A 20,599-nucleotide genomic window follows, 5' to 3' on the forward strand; every position below is an offset into this window, starting at 1 on the left:
AGACTATAAAAATAAATATGTTTGGTTTTATTATTTTTTAATAGAAAACACATTCTATAAAATATATTTAGTTTTATTGGTAACAAACTAACCATGAAAATAGTACACATTTTATTGAATCATAAATTAAACGTTCTGCTAAGAAATAAATAAAATTCAATGGACCGATAAATATCAGCAAACCTGAATACGGAGAGCCGTTTACGTAATGTTATAGAATCGAGCTTCTAATCTCGATCCCATTTTAAGAATCTACATAATTACACGTTGTACAATTGAAGAAGTAGAAGTAATCTCAAGAGTTGTTTTTAATGAGGCTACTTAGAGATTATATTCATTGAAGTATCATACGTCCAAGTTCTCTCAAAACTGCTGTTTTTTTCCTGAAAAAGCTATATGTTAGACCTTTAGATTTGCTGCTTGAATGTTTCTATAATAGACTACATAATAAATGAATCCGGTCTGATAACAGTTGGATTATGCGAGGTATTGTTATATTTTATTTCTATTCTTTAAGATAATTTAAAAAACTCATGACAACTCAACATTTTCTCTCTTCAAATAAAATTGAAATTTCTTTAAATGACAGCTTTCTATTAAAATGATTGAAACCATTGAATGTCATTTTAAAACCAAAACTTTTTGTATGTTATAAAAGATATTTGAAAAGTCCAGTTTATTTAATATCAGTGCCGTCCTTTGAATTTCAAAGATAAAGTAGAAATATATTTTGTAAAAACTTCAAACTTTTATGCATGGAAAAAGTGACCAGTAGGTGCCTAAAGTTTCATATTTGTCAAAATAGATTTTGTAGTGAACAAGTTTTTACCTTTTGTAACAATTGTTAAATTAGGTTTTTACCCGCTGACAATTTATTTAAGGTTAATGAATACGGTCGTCATTACAAAAACTATCTAAAAATCTATATTCGAACAATTACAGAGAAATTAAAAACGGCTTATTGGTATTAAATCCATGCCAATCAAAATGCTAAGTTAATGCTAAACCACATTGCACTTTTAATGATGAGGATGTAGTTCGCGCTGGTACTGGAAATGGATGTTACATAAGAATGATTTGTCAAACAACCCCGATTTCAATGTCCTCGATTTGGATTTCTTTAAAGCTATTCAAACATTACAACACAAAGAGTCCCCGTCGAGTATTGATGAACTGATTGCGACCATGTATAAAGCATGGGACGAAATTACCGCGAAAAAAACTATACAATGTTTTTATTCTATTGCAGAAGTGTATGGAATTGACCATGCTTCATAAAGGACGCAACGATTACAAGCTTCCTCACAAGAGCAAGGACAAACTGCGGTTGCAGGGAACTTATCCTTTTATAGTTACTAATTTGTTAAATGTTACTCATATGTGTTAATATTCAAATGTTTTCCATTTATGTTATATTTTTGTTGTGAAAATACACGTTATATATCCCTTTGCATATTTTTTTATAAAATTGAACACTTATTTTGGAACAAAGATAATTTCTAAATCTGACACTTATTTTGCAAAGAATGTAGCATATCATAAAACAATTATGTATTTGTACGATGCTTATAGTTTCAGAAAAATATAAGTTTGAGAAATAAAAGAAAATACAATTTAAGATCATCAACTGATTTCAGATCGTGTGCATTTGGCCCGCATGCAATTTGATTTCGAGACCACTCGTTTCTAATCCACAACATTTTTCTTTATACGTTAAGTAAAACATCTAAAAGGTGCAGTCTATTCAAATGTTAATGTTTACAATAATTTGAAACACCCATGATGATTGTATTCAAATATAATTAGAAATAATTTATTTGTTTTCACAAATTGAAGGTGTATAATGGTATTCTTTATGAAATTATAATTAATTAATACATGAATAATTAAATGATTGTTTATTTACTTACAAAAAATGTATATAATATACATACGACAAAAAAAAACAACAGATACATGTTCCAAAAATATTATATTTTATTAAAGAAATTATCAATTTTTCTTTTATCACTATAAATCTTATTGTAACAAGTTACAGCTTTTAGAATTTTGATCGTAAGTCCGGGAGTTCATAAGTTGGGGGATACCTGTATAGCCTTAAGTTCTTATTTATTGTCATGTGTAATTTATGACTGATATATAAATATTTTTGTATACATCAGCTCTGCGTGAATAAAAGGATAATTAAAATAAATGTATCCAACATTCTATATTATAACCATTATGATTATAACCTATTGACCAAAGTGGCTTAGTCATGTGGTATTCACGACTTTAATGAATCTGTGAGTTTAGGGCGCGTTTCAGGTAGCTTCAAATCGACCTACACGACTTTCAGATTTACATATTCCATTTATACAAGAGTCTATATGTACATCAAAAGAAAATAAAACGACTGCATGAATAACTTTTGAATTATTCTTCAAATATTGACAATGATCAGCCACATATTTTTTCTCCTTAAACATTTTAAGGACTTGGTCTATCAACGTCTTTTTTCTTTTAGTATTAAGTAAATAAAACAAATATAAAAAGTGAGTACAAATTTAGTTTTCATGTAAAAAAAACGTGGTCGAAATGTTGAGAAGTTTTAAATGATTTACGCCCCGACGAAGGCACATAAAACTTACCCCCTATTTATAAGCCATTATTTCCTTAACCACTCGAAGGAAAAGAACTTCGACGGTAAACGAGACCACCCAGAAATATAATTAGAATAAATTATATAAATTTAATTACGGTTAGCAGAAATATACCGTTCGATTTTTTTTTATTATTTCGTCGTCCGTTTTTCATTTCTCAATTATTCAACCATAAATAAATGAATCGATTTGCAATCGAAGTGGATGCAAATTAGCATGAATTTCCTTTCCAATTTCCGCGTCCATTTGGGCGTTCCTTTCCGAGGTTGGAGGAGCGGCGACGGAAATGGGCGAAATAAAAGTAAATTTAGGACTGTGTCTCGTCGGAATGGGGAAATAAAAAAAATGAGGAACAAAAAAAAAGGAAGAAGGCGACCGCCAAAAATGTGTCGGGAAGAGAAAGGAGCGATTTTTAAAGGAAACCCAAAATGGAAAAACAAAACAAAAAGAAGGTGTGTTTCCTTTCGGGTTTCTATTCCTGTCCTCGGAGAAGAAGGAGGACACCACCGACCGAAAACCGATGTTGTCTAAGCGTACCAACATTTCGGTATGCAATACAAACATGCCCGTTTATCGATTAATATTTACGAATAAAGCACGAGCAAATCGCAAACAGAAGTCGAGTTCGTTAATTAAAATACTTAAAACAACGCGAATCAACTGTTATTTAATAAGGTAAACTAATATAATTACAACTCCGGTATGTAATTAATAATTTATGTAATCTCTATGGATTTAACTCGTGGGAGTGATTAATACTGAATCATTCGTTAAATATTGAAATTGCATTTTCGTCATGATTGTGTTCTGCGGAATTTACAATTAATCCAATTGATTCGAGCACAATTCGATATTCAATGTCTTCCTAATCATTGAAAGAACAATACTCTTACGCAAAACGAAATCCATTCAAAACAATAGCTTTTGAAAATTAACGAAAAAGTAAGTATTATACCCATATTTAATTTAATGTATACTATATACTATATATATTATTTATGTAAAATGAAAAGCGTAACATAAAATGAAAAACCAATCATAACAATAGATTATAAAAATTAACGAAGCAATCATTTACTTTCTTACTGCATTCAATCATATATACTTTATGTAAAATGAGGAATACATATAAATGCAAATCCTCATCCTAACAGCGTTCATAACATCAAATTAATTGTGTACAAAGCAGAAGTTATATTATGGTGTTCTAAACCAACCAAAGGCCTAAAGTTTTCATATTCGGGTTAACCTTTAGCCCGGGGTTACTCAGACTTGAATGAAATTTACAGCATAATCTCTAGATTAATGTTAACCCGAACATGAAACCACCAAGACTATGTTTGCATTAACATGGTGAATAATGTTATTTCTGCGTAATGTAAAAGATTCTGTAAATCTAAAATTATATAGTGTTTTTCTTTATTGCAGTAAACATATTAGTTACACTTAATGATTTTAAATCAAGCGAATTTACATAAACATAAAACACACTAATTTTCAGGATTCTTCAAACAATTAATATTAATTATGTAATAAATTACTGCGATTCTACTTATTCTCACAAATATGGTTAATATTGAAGTAATGCAATAAACAAGTATTGTTTTTTATTGTAAAACTATTACAAAGTTATATTGGAAAAGTTTTGAAAGAATTAATAATATAATAATCTAGGCAATAAATAATTTCATAATGAAATTGATGAGTTTATTTGATTACTACAATAATATTTTTCAAACAATATTATATTAGAAACCCTTACAATTGTATATTAGTTATCCAAAATTACTTGGTTTTGCATCTGGAAAGGCGGTTTATTTGAAAATGAAAACACGTGAACAAAACGAAAGATAGGATATTCTGAAAACAATGTTAAATAGTCACAATTTCCTTTACATAATAAACTGTTTATGAGCAAAAACTATTCGCAAACTTCTGTGGTTTAATGATTACATAAAATTATCAATACATCATAGAAACTACCTAAGATTTGTGAAATTGAAGTGAAGATGAAATACAAAATAAAGGAACTAAAACTATTTCGTAGTAATTAATCTAGAAAATAATATTTGTATTATATAACTAAATTTATTTTAATTATAAAAATATTGTTTTGAATGATTTTTTTTCTTGGTAAACAATATATTTTTCTAATTATTATTAAATGAATTTGAATGAAAGATTAGTATTAAGTTAAATAACTAGTATATAAACAAATTGTAATTCAATACTAATATTTATTTATATATTAATGCTGACCTATATAAATATGAAAATAAAAACGATTATTCAAATAGTTCTGTAATATCATAAGCATAAATTGTTTATACGAAATTCCAGTTAGATTTATAGAAGATGATGCCAATATCATCTCTTATAGTTTATATAATAACCATATTCCTCGGATCTGGGCGAGCGAAAATAACCCAGAATAATTTAATATTTTAGCCATAACTAAGGGTATATCGTTGATATATAAAAAAGGGTATAAGTATTTATGCGTCCTCTGAGAGGTTTGTTAGTGAGAATGACTTGGGCGCTCTTCGCACGCAGCAAAATTGGATGAATTTTAATCAATTCCACATAGAGTTTTGGGATTTTCGTGGGCCCAAATAAATGGCGTAAATTAGGGGGACGGCCGGAAGCCGGCGTTTCCGTTTCGTGTTCCTACGGGATTAATACGTAATGGGGAAGTTGGGGCGGAAGTGATCGGAGTATAGGATGACGTCGCAGCGACATCGCATTCCGGCAAGATTTTATTACGACATTTGGGCGGAGAAAACCAAGTCGAAGACGAAGATGAAGACGAAGAGGACGGAAAAATAACGACAGCACCGGATACATTTTCGCCACTCGGAAGAGGGATTCGAAAAGTTGCGTCCGGAATTTTCTCATCAATAAAGTGGAATAATCCAGCAACAACAACAAGAAAAAAAACAAACGATCAGGAAAGTGGAGATGCGGAAAGTCGTAAACGACTTTAATCCTGAGTGGGTGGTTTCAGATAAAACTATATATTTTTTTAATGGAATTGACTTCATCCAAACTAGGAACATTGCCTTTTCTCACTGATCTTCATTAATACAAACCATTTATTTCTTATATCATTTATGTACTATTTATTATGTAGATAAAAATGAAATTGTAGCTTAATAATGAAATTAAATAATTGTCTCATTAAGAACAATAATATATATTAAACTATATCATTATTAATTATGTAACATGATTAATTTATCAACGATAATGTAGTTGATTTATTTAAAAAAAAACTTAAGAGACAAATTGAACACTTGGAAACAGACTTTTAGATCATCTGTTATGAAGTATCGTTATATAAAGTTTTACTAAGAACATTATTCAAATATGAGTCCTGCATTTAAATTATATAATTCGATTCTATTTTCATGCTTCTTTAGATGATCTTTTTTTCACCCTTTCGACCTATCAATCACAATATATGAAAACACTTGTAAAATATATAGAAAGTTTTTCTTATTTGATTTCTTATTTTTTTTATTTTACAGATTTTCATACTGTTTTGAATGCAACAAAAACAGGTAATTACAAATTGTTTGTTATTGTTGTTATTGTTATTTTCATCAATAATTTCAGTATCAATGTATAAAAATATTTTATCATTAGTCTTTTGTAATTTACATCTTTAAAAAATTATGAATTAATTTAAAAAAAATATTTTCACGCCGTCAAACAATATTTATCATATAAAAATGTATTGATAACTTCTCTGTTATATCTATTAGTACATATCGAGAGATGTTCTTGCCACATGGGCATATAGATTAGAAATACAAATTTTTACTTGTTACATTTATGAGTTAGGCAAGTTAACCATTTGTGCTTCATATGCTCGTTACGGCTCTGGATAATGTTAGTACAATTACGAAAAGAAACAATTTTCTTTAACCGTTTTATTCTTGAAAACAAGTAACATCTATATTTATCATAAACATTTATTACAGTTCTAAAGAAATAATAGTAATTAATGAAGAACCGTATATGCATATTTAAACAGCGCCAAAAGAACTAAACTTCAAGTTATAGCTATCTTCATATAGATGGCAGCATGAGTTATGTTTGATTCAACGAGTGAATACTCTTGCATAGCGTTATTCAATTATATTTGTGCTACAATGCTGTAATCCAGTGTATGTAGTACATAAATTACGTAGAATTAGATTAATCAATGTGCATACACTTGTAATTTAAAATCGTTTGTATTTTGAACCTTGCATCCTTTCAAGTCTTCCAGTCACATATTTACGAATATTCAAGTTACCTTGGATTTAGCAACTATAAAAAAATTACAATATTTGACAATAAATATTATGTAATAATTTAGAGAGTCTGCGGTCAATATACCCATTGTATATATATGAAAATACATTTTAGTTATTATTATGTAACACAAAAGAGATGTGTAATAAGGAAATGCTATTTCTATTAGGTTTATAATTTATTCTGTATAAAATAAGTATTAATAAGTTATTACTATAATTTTGGAATGGATTAAACTCATTAAGCGAGGTTCCACTGATTTATTTTTTTTCTTCAATTTACAGAAATTTTACAATTAATATAGTTACAAAAAACAAGGATATGTTTTTTTGTTAATAAAGTGCAGATTATTAAATTATGCTGATTTGGGAGGGTTGGATTTCCCCCTAAGAGGTTTATGACAGCAAACATTATTTGTGTGAGTTATTAGTCAATAATCATTGGTAGGATTTATCTGTTAGGGGGACAAAGGTATTCATCCAGGCTCACAGAGCTCTATATCCGGGTACTTTGTGTGTCTCCACAAAGCCACTTCATTCTTGCAGCCAACCCCTTTGAAGAATGTCTAAAGAAGTTTTTGTGGTTGCGTCGGGGCGTCTGATTCGAACTCTTGAAAGGGACTCCAACATTGACATCCTTAAGTCCGGTAGACTATGCAGACATACAAAAACCGCATTGCCGACACAACAAAGTAATTTTACATCCTCCCTTTATCTTTTGATTTATATTTTTGTAAATACCCTTTAAAAAATGTATACAACAGTCAGGTTTTCTAATTACAAAACAAACTAAACTTTAATTGAGTAAAATAAATTTTATTTCCCTTTAAAATAAAAATTGAGATTTGACTCTATATAAGTCTCTATTTTTGAGCCTAATTTAGACTATCGGTCGAAATTATTCTGCTAGAATCATCTATTTATTTTTATCTCTAGCAATATTTGATTTTGTACATTATGTGAATATTATTGCTATCTTATTATATTATTATAAGGAATCATCTAAGTTTTAACAGAGACTACCTATTAAATTACAATTCGCAATACAACTTACTTACAGTAAGCTGTGAAACATTCAAGTTATTACCAGAAAATACAGTTTTCAGCTAGGGTATTTCATTACGTTTATTATTGGTTTATTTACTTACTTTTTACTGTTCTCTGCATATGTCTCATTTCATTCCTATATCATTCAATTACACTTATATTCTCATATACATTTCACACCAATTCCCACTCTTTTCAACGCGAACATTATAATTAATATAAGGATAATTATGTAATCGACGATCGAAGAATTTGACATTTACATGAAGTTTATTAATTACTGTTTTTTAATATACGTTTACGCAACTGAGATTGATGTTTAACAACTGATTACCTAGGTAACGAACTATTTCCACGTGGAGATCTTCCTAGATTTATTTTCAATCTATTTCATACAATATGTTCATTAAATCAAGTAAATTGGAAACTTTTTATAATTTATTGGACAAAAATTTATTAAAAAATAAACTAAATTTTATAGAAAAATAATGATTTGCTTTTGATAATGCTATAATATTATATTGGCTCAGATTTGGATTAATTCAATAACGATTTTTTTAATTTAATTTATAATTCTACTAATTATTATATAAATGATATAGTATAGTACATTGAGTTGGTATAATAATAACTATATCAAGTAGTTTTCATTCGTTTCTTTTTATATGATAACAGTTTTAGGAACAATTACTTGGTTTGACGATAAAGGTTTAAGTGGTTGCAAAATTTAAGAATTTAAAGAACTTAATTAAAAGAACTTTAGCAGACAGTATGTGCGGAATGATGTCAATTCAATCCTTAACATAATTAATCGATGAAGACATACAACATTTGATTGTGCAAAGCGTTTCAAATAAGTCAAAGCAATAGAATCTCTTCGAGTTATCAATAAGGTAACGTCGGGGTGGCGCAATTACACAAAGTTTCGTAAATCGGTCTGATCCCAAGAGGTGGGTGGGCGTGCAACATTGTTGCAGAGGATCAACTTCTTAATCTTTGCGGCTCTTTGTATGCGAGTGATTTGCCAGTCGGATAACCGAAAAGTTTTCCGTTCGTAGATGGAGAGCATACGCAACGGCAGACACGTGCCTGATCTAGTCCTGGGGGGCCCTCAGGCACTTGTTGCGATTCTTTTCTCCACTCCATTCTTTTGAAATTGAACTCGCACTATACAAATGACTGTGTGTGTGTATGTATGTGTCGCGAAATGAAATTGGCACACGGCGTGGAGAGTCGTCGACACATGTGTGTCGAGCATGCAAGAGTTCGTAAGAGTTTCCATTCCAATCCGATCCAATCCAAAAGCCGATTCTGGGCTGTCTCGAACTCGCCCCGATGTTGACGCAATCCGTCCCACTTTGCTTGGTTTCCAGGTAGAACAGTAGAGTACTCTGCTGCACCTGTCGGGTAACGAAATTAACCGCAATAACAGTTTACGATAGAGCCGCTATTTTATCCCTATCCTGCCTAAAGATGGGCACGGGTCGGCCTCGCCGTTCGCACAGAACACGCGCGCTCCGTTCGCTCTCTTTGCTGCTCCGTTCGTTCTTCATCCTACTTCTTCCGAAGTGCTTCGGGCAACGACGACGCCATCGACACCAAAAAAATCAACGGCCCACACCGAATTTATCCTTTTCTCCCGAAATCAGCATCCTCAGAAGAAATAAATCCAACAATTCTACAATACATTTCCAATTGTTCAAATAACTTTAACAGTACCATAAGCTCAGAAGAGCGATGCCCAATTACCGTTCTTCTTTCTTTTCTTTTTTTTACATTTAGGAAAATCCCGGAGTACCATTGGACGTAATCGAGCAACGTCTTCCTCGCCTCTTCCACCGGCTGATCTCGGTCGATGTCCAAAAATTTTTGCCGTGGGTCATTGACGCCGCTTCACGTGATGTTCCCTAAGGCGACGAACCTATTGATTCCCAAGTCTATTTTATTCTTCACGCTATTTTTACACTTACCTTTGGCAATAGAAGTCTTCCGAATACAAATGACTTTATTCTGAACAAATACCGGTAACCGACTCCGAAGGGCTTACTTACCATTACCTCGCTTAATAGCTTTTTGTTCAAATTCAAGTCACAAGTCAATAATCGTCTTCTACAAAGTATTTTTTACCGTCAGTTCAGCGCAACAAACATTTATTTTTATGGATGAACTCAATTGGATATCTGACATACACTTGACGTCTCTAAATGATGATAATTGTATTTTTTATACATATAAATAAAATATACGATAATTTATGATTAAAAACTTGTGGTTTTTCATTAATAGTTCGATATTTTAACTAGGAAGATATTTTTTGGCCACAGTGTTCTCATTTATTCTCTATGTATTCTCTGAGAGGATAGACCTTAGTTTGACTATTAAATATGTTAATATAAAATAAATAAATAACTTAAAAACAAAACATTTTTCAATGCGGTATATAAACATTATTAACTAATTTTACTGAATAAATTAATACTATATTGGAAATATTAATTGAGTTAATTAAGACTAATTATTGATAAATGCCACATATAGACATATGGTATCATTCTATTTTTACAGATAATTAATTATTTACATCTTTTTTTATTATCATTCATTCGATTACATAATTTATGAATCTGTAAACATATTAAAGCATTAATAATATCCTAAGAATTTTATAATAAGTTTAACTCTATATGAAATCCAACCAATTCCAACGCATCATTGTAACGTTTTCAATCAGTATTCTCAAACGATTCTGTTAGTCGATTTTGAACCAATTCATCAAAAGAAGATGCCTGTTTTGGATTAACACGATTAGCAGTGTTGATTAAAAAAATATGTATTTTTATTAATTATAATTAAATTTGGTTTGTTCACGTTATCCCTAATATTAAATTAACACCAGTAACAAAAAAAAAACTGTTCTTAAATGACATGCAAGTTATATCATAATAGTAAAATATGTAACGAACAATTTGTACACCTCGTTTGAATATTCTGTTGTGTCCAACCATTATTATTGTAATTTTATTATTAATATAGTGTATTAACGTACTAGAGACATCCAAGGCGTCTCTTAGTCGCATTATTATATAAACATAAACAACAGTTTCTCAGGATTCTCTACCGTGATTCCAGTTCGATACACTTTAATATAAACAAAGGGAATCAAGCGTAAACATTCCCATCGATACTCCTATACCTTTACTCCGAATTCAAGTCATTATTATAAACACATAATGATCGTTACATGTACAATCGTAATCGATCATCTTTTTCATATAAACAAATGCATAGGAATTTGTCCCGGTCTTATAATAAACAAAACCACTGAGGCCAATTTCCGTGGGAACGCTTAATCATCAAAATAAACAAACCCTACTCCCGATTACAACTCCCACCCCGTATTAATAAGAATTAACTTTGTAAGTAGAATAAGTATTTAGAATTAGTCTTAGTCTTAGTCAACCTACCAAAGTAATCACATTCACTTGGAAAAGGACCCCAAGAGTACCAATTATTATAATAAAGTTATGTAAAACCAATTGAATTATTTAATTCCTATAACTGTGTCCCTGGGACACAATAATTCATCATTTTCGTCAGTCAATGTAAACACACCTGTTTGTCGGATGTGGCCATCTGGATTGACCACTCGATGATTATGATCAGTTTTGGAATTTTCGTCAATTAAGTGAACTGCTTAAATATGTGATAGTTTCAGGAAACCATTTATTGCCGCTGAAGCCGAACGGTGAAAGAACCGCTCAAATGGAAACCCAAATCTATCAAACGTTGAAAGAAAAATTTAGTCGCATACTTTTGTGAAACATTCGGCGATCTTTTAATCTTTGAATACATTGTCGATGAACTTTCTATTCTTTGATTTTACATATGTGAATACGATTTTATTGCCGGAAGTAGGACATTAATATAACATGATTGATTTTTTTGTATATATATATAATTACAGATATTCTCGTCTTATTTTTATTGAAAAAATATAATTATTTAAAATAAATAGACTTTTTTATATCACTTTCTTAAATGTTATTGTTTAATTGTTGCTACAATATTATTATTATTTATCACTTACTTTATAATTTTATACAATAAATAAAAAATATTTGTTTACACAAAATTATTCAATCTAACTTTCAATAGAAATAACAGAATAACGAAATTCTACATTTTAAATGTAATTATGTCAACTGATGGACAAAGAATCAAATTTGAATAACCTTGAACATTAGAATTATCTTAATTAGAATATTCTAGTAAAGTCCTGGAAAATTACTATTTACATATAAATGTAACAATCAATCTTCTTGAAACGAACAACATATGATTAAAGTTGTTTACTTAACACTTTTAATGGATTTTCATTAGAAACGCAATTTCCATGCGACTTTTTAATAAGAAATGTAGATTTGCAAAGGTAACAGGTTATCAAATATTTTAAACATTCCTTGTAGAAAGTTTTATAAATATTCTAATATTATGAATTATTAACAAATACACAAGAATAGAACAAATTTGGAATATTCAATATAATTTTCTTCATAAAAAAACGAGAAAATAAAAAATGTAATTCACGAGATTATGATTTTTTTATATAATATCGAATAAAGTGAAAATTTCAACGAAAGTAGAACATTTCTTGACTATTTATAGACGCAATATTAGCAGATTACTAAAAAATAATAATAGCAGAACACAATCCATACTTTGCACCATGCACCGAACGCTTATGGAATAAATACTTGTATAAATGTTCCCTTATTTTTTTTATAATTTATTCAAACTAATAGAGAAAAAATAAAATATTTTCAATTTTATTAATAATAAAAATAAAATTAAATTTAAAATGGAAAATAATAAGAAATATCACATTTCTATGCATACAAAATAAATATTATAATATAAAATAGCCACAATTATTTTCTCATCGTTATCCAAAAACGGTTTGTTACAATAGTATATAATTAAATACTAATGTAAAATGTTTTAAACTACATCATAGTAATCTAGCAAAATATATATGATAAATCATAAATCAGAATAACAAGTCCAATATTTATACTATACTGAAGATACCTCTAAACAAATACAGATATGATGACTACTAGGACAATAGTTTTATTTAAGTAGTATCTTTACAGTTTGTATAAAAATATGTTTTAATTTGGTAAACATTCTTATTTGTAGTTGGTAGCTATAACGATTTGTATAATTAAAAAGCAATTATGTGGTCTTTTGGAATAGTCAACACGATTTATTTATATTTTTTATGGGATTGCGCATCTGGAAGTTTGGTAATCGTTGTTAGGTGGTTGGTCAAATCTTCGGTAACGAGCTTGAGAAGATCGTAAGCGTCCGATGGAGAGGTGACACGAGAGATGTTGAAATAAAGAAGGAAGGACTCGGAGGAAAGCTTATGGGAGCCTCCGGCTCCAGTATTGTGGGTTGCTGGACTCCGGAGTAGGAACGGCGACAGGTCTGCCCGGAGTATATTGTCGGAGCGCGCGCGTGTTTTGGTATTCCGGTGTGTTTGTGTATGTGTGTGTGTGTATGTCGGTCACGCGCTCAACTCTACACACGGTCTTCGTGGTTCCCACTTTGCTCTACAGGTCAAACCTGGAATGGCCGAAAAGCGGTCAAGCGATGTACAGGTGTTTTTTCGTGCGTAGCTCTTAGGCCTGTTCCGAGGGTACCCCACGGGAACCACGTAAGTTATTTCCATCAACCTGTGGTCCCATTGAATCCCTCACAACAACCCACACCACATAACACACACACGTACATCATCATCAACATCAACACACCGTCTCCTCCGACACATTCCGTTTTCCCTTCGCGGATACAGGTTAGGTTTTTGAGCAGCAGCACCATCAACAGCTACGATTATTTATTTGTTGTTATTTGGTGTATAAAGTTGGCTGGTCCGGTTATGTGAGTGCATCTTTCTATCTCTCTCACTCTCTCAATATCTTCGTGCATGATGTGTGTGTGTGAGTGAGTGCGTGTGTGCAGTTACATGCATATGTATATACTCGTATGTATGTATATGTGTAATAAGACGTTCAGTGCGGGAAGCCGAAATTGTATTAAAGTAACGTTACTTTTTCTTATTAAATTAAATTGCGTCCGTGGTAACCCGTCTGCAAATTGCAAGAGTGTTCACCACGGTCGCGGAATGCGCCCAATTTTTCCCCAAACAGTTGTCCAGTATATATCTCTTAAATACGAGGATTTTTGAATATTTATAATCATATATTTTTTGCGCGTTTTACGTTTGAAATTGTCGATGTGATGTAATGCGGCACGCATTGGAAAGTGGCCGTTTGAAAATAGGTCAATTTTTTTTCGCTCGTATGTGTATATCAGTTTTATTCATTTCAGTGCGCTGCAAAAAAAATTAAATGAAATTAAATGAACACAATGTAATGATGCGCGATCTGTTAACAGTACAACAATGATAACGTATATTTCTGAATGCATCGGTGCTAATTGTTTACTTGTTGTGTTGTAGATGTGCAAAGCTTTGCTAGTCGAGATTAGCAAAGTTCCACTTCAAACGAAGTTTAGGATGCGGTGATCATGGCAGACGCAGGTATAGATAATGAGGCGGATTCGGGCACGAATCCGCCTCCGCCGACTAGTAACAATGATGAAAACGTGGAATCGACACCGCAAGAGGAGGAATCGGAACAGAACGACGCCGAAGGGACGGTCTCCGGGAGCAACACGAATTACGATTCCGCGGGCGAAGGGAACCACAGATGCGACAGCTGCGACTTCGAGGCTATCGACAAATCCTCGCTGACCGCCCACGTGAACCAAGTGCACGGCACCAAAGAATCTGAGATGGAAGTGGAGAATAACAATCCGCCGCAGGAACGGATACACAGGAAGTTGTTCGAATGCGACGTCTGCAATATGAAGTTTTCTAATGGAGCGAATATGAGGCGCCACAAGATGAGGCACACCGGGGTCAAACCGTACGAGTGCCGAGTTTGTCAGAAGAGGTTCTTCAGGAAGGACCACTTAGCAGAGCATTTCACCACCCACACCAAAACATTACCCTATCACTGCCCGATATGCAATAGAGGATTCCAAAGGCAGATCGCGATGAGAGCGCATTTTCAGAACGAGCACGTCGGTCAGCATGACTTAGTTAAGAGTTGTCCACTTTGTAGTTATCGTGCGGGATCGATGAAGAGTCTTAGAGTACACTTTTTCAATAGGTACCAGTTGAACTTGTGACCCTATAAGCACACCCAAGTAAACGTTTTTCATTTTAGGCACGGCATAGATTTGGATAACCCCGGTCCAGCAGGTTCTTCTGCCTCTTTGTTGGCCGCAGCTGCCCAGCAGGGTTTCCCCATTGATGGCACACTGACATCCCTCGGGAACTTGTCGCAGAGCGTCTCCGTCAGCATGACTGCAAATTACAGCGACAGCGGTGATTCAACGGGCGCCCGTTCCACCGACAACGCCACACCTCCGATGCATTTTCTTACGCCTCATGTTGAAATCAGCATGGCAGATGCACCAGCACCAGTATTTTCGCCAACATTGGTAAATTAAACTATTATTTAAGATGTACAATAAACAGTTTAAGTGGATCATAACACCAATTGACCTGATACTGCAGTGTACGCGCTTCATTTTTTGCACAAAAGAACTAATAAGCAAATGTTCTCGTTACTTGTGGATTAACTTTTAGTAGTTTTTTAAATTTATATTTCCAGTTCGCTTTTTATATGCATCAAAATTTCATTTTGCTTGGTTCATTCCAATCTTTCTATTTCTTGAATAAATTGGATTTGCATCGGATAATATTACAGTAATATCCGTTCAGATTTTTCATATTTTCTGTCATTGATACAAAAGAAAACGTCTTCAGTACGCTTTAGTAAAGAAAAATATCTTTATAGAAGGTTAAATTTTTATTCATCCATTATGGCACACTGCATCAATCCATTTAAATATCCAAGAATGGTGAGCAATATATTCTATACTTTTTATGATATTTTCTTAGTGTTGGAAATACTAAGCACACTGTCACTATATACATGTTTTCTGGAAACAGGTCACATGTATCTTAATATAATCAAATGAGCATAAATTGGGAAGGTCAATCTAATGATTTAAAACCAAATGCGCACACTGCAGTGTTAAGATGACAATACAAATGGAGATTAATGAATGTTACTTATCAAACAGTCGGATCAGCATGGAAATGCTCAACCTGGTCAAAGCAGTAGCGGCGAGAACTCGCAAAGGATGAACGGCGATTGTCCTGGATCACCTCAATCTGCAGATTCGAATTCAAACGCCCCAACGAGTTCGCACACGAATTCGATGCGGATGGACCACGAGACGAGCATCACTCCATCCATTTCGTTGATACCTATCAAGCAGGAACCCAATGAAGAATATGAGAAACGAAACGGACCAGTTAATCTAAGCACTTCGCCTTCAGGTATTTTTAGATGACTTTCTCTCAACCATTCACAATTAATTAATATTTTGTGGTAATTGTAGGAAGCGTTCAAATGCAAACGGCGACTTCAAGTAGTCTAAGCTCGCTAATCAAGGTATCTCCGTTGAAAAGTTTACTTCGAGACGATCTGAAACGAAAGATCGTGACGCGCAGCTCATCATCGAGGACCCGATCCTCCGGATCACCAAATCATAACAATCCAGAGAGCAGTCCAAACGATTCGGCGACAACCACGAACGGTACCATCACCTCGACGGGTCCAGAACAACCGTCGGATTCATCTGTTTGGAGAGCGAACAGCAAACGCTCTATGTCCGGACTCCAGTGCGTCTTTTGTGGCATCGCCTTTCCAGATCAGACGCTCTATTTCCTCCACAAAGGCTGTCACTCCGATGCGAATCCGTGGAAATGCAACATTTGCGGTGAACAATGTTGTAACGTTTACGAATTCAACTCTCACCTGCTCAGCAAAAGTCACCAGTGAAACCTCACACAAAACAAGTTAAAGGTAGTACAAGTTCAAAGGCCTTAGAGAAGTGTTTAATTTTTTTCTCAAACACGTAAGAAAACATGACATGTATTAATTTAAACAAAGATTTGTGATAACAAGAAAAACATTGCAAAACATTCCAACGCTCGGCGAATTGTAAACGGCAATTCGTCTGGGACAACATCAAAAAAGAAAATAATATCATTGACTAGTAAGGCAATTAAACTTTTTGATATCCGCTACTACAAAATCAAAATTTTATCGTCATTAACAAATGAAGATGCAATCGTGAAACTAGATATTTTTAAATATTTATACATATTTTTTTTTAATTTTTGAATTAGTATTAGCTGTAAAGTTTATTTGCTTCTGTTACTAGCTATAAGCTTATTTTATCCATAATTTATTTATTAATCAAATAATTGCATTATCAGTTTTAAGCTCAATTAAAATTCTTTTTTTTTAATAATTCTTTCAGAGAAACACAATAATCTTATTATTGTCAAATTAAAGTTTATTATTTCTGTTTAGGGAACTAATTAATAATGTGTTAAATACGTACATTCGTTAAATATTTTTTAGGACATGAGAAAACAAATGACGAGATATTTTTATGTAAATATGTTTATGTTTTGTTTTTTATAGTCGAGTGCCTATGAAATGTGATGACATGAAACAATACCTGATGATATATTATAAAAAAAATGAGATACAAAGAGAGTAAGAAAGAAAAATTATAGATACATTCCGTCCAAAAAAATGTTCTACAAAACAAAAAATCTAAATGAAAAAAATATTTTATAAGTATATTGGAGAAGAGATTAATGTATAAGGTTAGTAATATTTATGTAAATCGAGTTATATATAAAAAAAATTAATAAATAAAGTTGAAAACATTCCAGTTAGCTTAAAAGTGCAATAAAATTGTTAAATGAAATTGAAAGTTCGTTCGTTTTTGCACTAACTTTTATATATAAATATATATATCATGATAATTGAACAGTAGAACCCAAGATTCTGAGATTTTAAATATAATTTCCATCAAATTTGTGATTATTTTTTATGTATTTTTTAACATATAAATATATATATATATTTATTTTATTTATACAAACTGTATATTTGCTGGTGAAAGGGGTTAAATAAATATATATTCAATATTGTTTCAAACTGTTTGTTTAATTTCAATTAATTTTTAATATATAAGAAATAATGTATATCGAATCACTTTTTGTGTTTCTCTAAGGTCTTTAATAGCTCATCGGCGTCCTCGGACGATTTAACTCTGAATAAAATCGGTGTTGGAGGAGGTTTAGCATCTGGCACGGGCAAACAAACTAACATAACATCTTTCTTCCCCAGCCTCTGCATGGGAATTCCATCAGACAATATAAAATTACACAACAAATTACCCAGATTCGTGTCGGCGCGAACGATCAGTTGCACCTTCTCTGAATCTGGCACAGGTTTTAAAAACAAATTTCCCACACCTCTATCCCCAAAGGCACCATCCTTCTTCACAAACACTTTGCACCTAATGGAGTATACGCTATTATCCTCGACAACCGGTGTAAATTCCACCTTTGGGGGCTCATCTTCTTCGGCCTCCTCTGATTTCTCGGTCGTGACTGCAGGTTTCGTCACATTATTGGCGGCGGCGAAAGGAGTCGAGGTGACCGCTCCAAAACTGAAATTGTTTGAAGCGCTGCCAAAGGTGAATCCCTTTTTGTCCTGCTCATCTTTACTACTACCAAAACTGAAATCCTTATTCTCATTTGCTGTATTTGTAGCTCCAAACTTGAATTCTGGCTTGCTACTTTCCTGCTTTTTGGGTGTACCAAATGAGAATTGTGGTTTACTCTCTTCTTTACTATTACTACCAAAACTGAATTGTGGCTTCTGTTCCTCTTTCTCTTTGCTATTACTGTTAAAAGAGAACTGTCCTGTTTTAGTCTCAGCTTCTTTATTGTTTGTACTGCCAAAACTGAATTGTGGTTTAGTCACTTTCTCATCTTTACTGCCACTTCCAAAGCTAAATTGAGGTGCACTTTCCTTTGAATTGTTATTGTTTTGATTATTACCAAAACTGAACTGTGGTTTACTTTCCTCTGGCTTCTTATTGCTTCCAAAAGTCAGTTGGGACTTATCTTCCTTTGCTGGTGTTTGAAATGTAAATGAACTCAATTCTTTTTTAGTTTCTTCACTGACCTTTACTTTTGTAGTTTCAATTTCCTTGAAGTATCTTTCATAATCACCAAAGATTGGCCTCAGATCAATGAATGGATTTTCATCAACATGAGTCTTAATCCAACTTGAAACACTCTCATTCAAGCCTTTCAACTTTGCCAGGTACTCATTATTGGGCTCCTTCTTGGGGGTCTCTACAGGTTTAATAACTTCCTTATCAGTTCCGTTCACATCCTGTTTCAAGAAAGCAAAAGCAGCATTTGGATTTGTTTGGGCCTTATTGAATGCTGTAAATCCGCCAAATACGCTCTTCTTCTCCTCGCCATTGTCAGTCTGAAATAGAATTTAGAAAGCGTATTTTGAGCTCTCTGTCTCTGACTTGTATTGCTTATTGATCTAACCTCTTTAGTTGTCGTCGGGGCTACTCCCCTCCTGCGTGCCGTTTTTATAACGCGCTTCTTCAGCACATCTTCTGAGGCTCTCTTGAAGGTTCCAGCATCTTCGCATTCGTCCTCCTGGTCCCAATTATCGTGGTTTAACTCACTTGTTGCGCTCCTTTTGCCAGCCATTTAATTTATTTCTATTTTTAAGGTTATGATTATGGAACTAGTGGCACTATGCAAACAGGAATATTTGCCAAGAAAATGTTGGTGATTCACACGGTGATGCTATTCTTTATTAGAGCAAACGTTCGATTAAAGTTCAAGCACGATTGGGAAACCGTTTTGTAAACGTTTCGACGAAGAAAGTGCGGGAAACTAAAACTAAATAAAAAAAATAACGCACACTTGGGAAAGAAAACGGTGACAGATATCCAAAAATCTATCCAAAGAGTGAAAATAATTTTCGTTCCAGATAGAAATCATTTGTTGAAAAATGTATATAATTAAGAAAAAAAAACTTTACACACACTAAAAGTAATTTACTCTACAGGATTTGTTGCAAATACAATTAAAATTATTGATTTGTTGATTTAGTTGCCTATAATAAATTTATTGGTATTTGGAAAGTTTATATGTGATTTACATTTAAAAATAAGGATAAACAATTTATAACAAGATTTTATACTATTTTTATAACACAAATTTTACATCAATGATTTCATGTATCAATACTTATTAAGAAATTGTTTATCGTTCTATAATTATTTCTTTTGTATAGCCGATAAACACGAAAAGGGGTAGAAAAAGGGTTAAAGAGATTTATACCAATAATAAATTGATATAAATCTCTATATTCAAAAATAGTATACGTAAAGTAAATATTTTGTAATCCTTTAGTTAATAGATACTAAAGTAAAATATTTTCCTGTTATATTTGTGATAGTTCAGTTGCCTAAAAAATTTTGAACTTATGATTATTATAGAAGTAATTTTTATAATAAATTATTTACTTTTTAATAATTATGCAAAACACATAACATATTTTAATATAA

General features: G+C 32.3%; 2 protein-coding genes across 4 annotated transcripts; one reads left to right on the forward strand and one right to left on the reverse strand.

The window, feature by feature from the left end:
- The first annotated feature begins 13,290 nt into the window (after nt 1-13,290).
- LOC108565168 (ikaros family zinc finger protein-like) lies at nt 13,291-17,329 on the forward strand. Of its 3 annotated transcripts, none has more exons than XM_017924483.1 (5): nt 13,291-13,706; nt 14,511-15,225; nt 15,283-15,559; nt 16,208-16,466; nt 16,529-17,329. In XM_017924483.1, exons 2-5 carry the CDS (start codon nt 14,579-14,581, stop codon nt 16,969-16,971), a joined length of 1,626 nt encoding a protein of 541 aa, XP_017779972.1. In that variant the 5' UTR covers nt 13,291-13,706; nt 14,511-14,578; the 3' UTR covers nt 16,972-17,329. The 3 variants fall into 3 exon arrangements, with proteins under 3 accessions (XP_017779972.1, XP_017779970.1, XP_017779971.1); XM_017924481.1 differs by lacking the exon at nt 13,291-13,706 and adding an exon at nt 13,720-13,930 and having other exon boundaries at nt 16,529-16,971; XM_017924482.1 differs by lacking the exon at nt 13,291-13,706 and adding an exon at nt 13,966-14,090 and having other exon boundaries at nt 16,529-16,971.
- An 847-nt stretch (nt 17,330-18,176) lies between these two features.
- Nucleotides 18,177-19,991, reverse strand: LOC108565169 (nuclear pore complex protein Nup50). Its single transcript, XM_017924484.1, has 2 exons — nt 19,566-19,991; nt 18,177-19,497 (listed from the first exon to the last, which is right to left on the reverse strand). The coding sequence occupies exons 1-2, from the start codon at nt 19,731-19,733 to the stop codon at nt 18,202-18,204; spliced, it is 1,464 nt and encodes a 487-aa protein (XP_017779973.1). The 5' UTR covers nt 19,734-19,991; the 3' UTR covers nt 18,177-18,201.
- Nucleotides 19,992-20,599: the final 608 nt, after the last annotated feature.

The sequence above is a fragment of the Nicrophorus vespilloides genome, unplaced genomic scaffold (genome assembly GCF_001412225.1).
Source record: "Nicrophorus vespilloides isolate i.1.1-1 unplaced genomic scaffold, Nicve_v1.0, whole genome shotgun sequence".
Lineage (NCBI taxonomy): Eukaryota > Metazoa > Arthropoda > Insecta > Coleoptera > Silphidae > Nicrophorus > Nicrophorus vespilloides.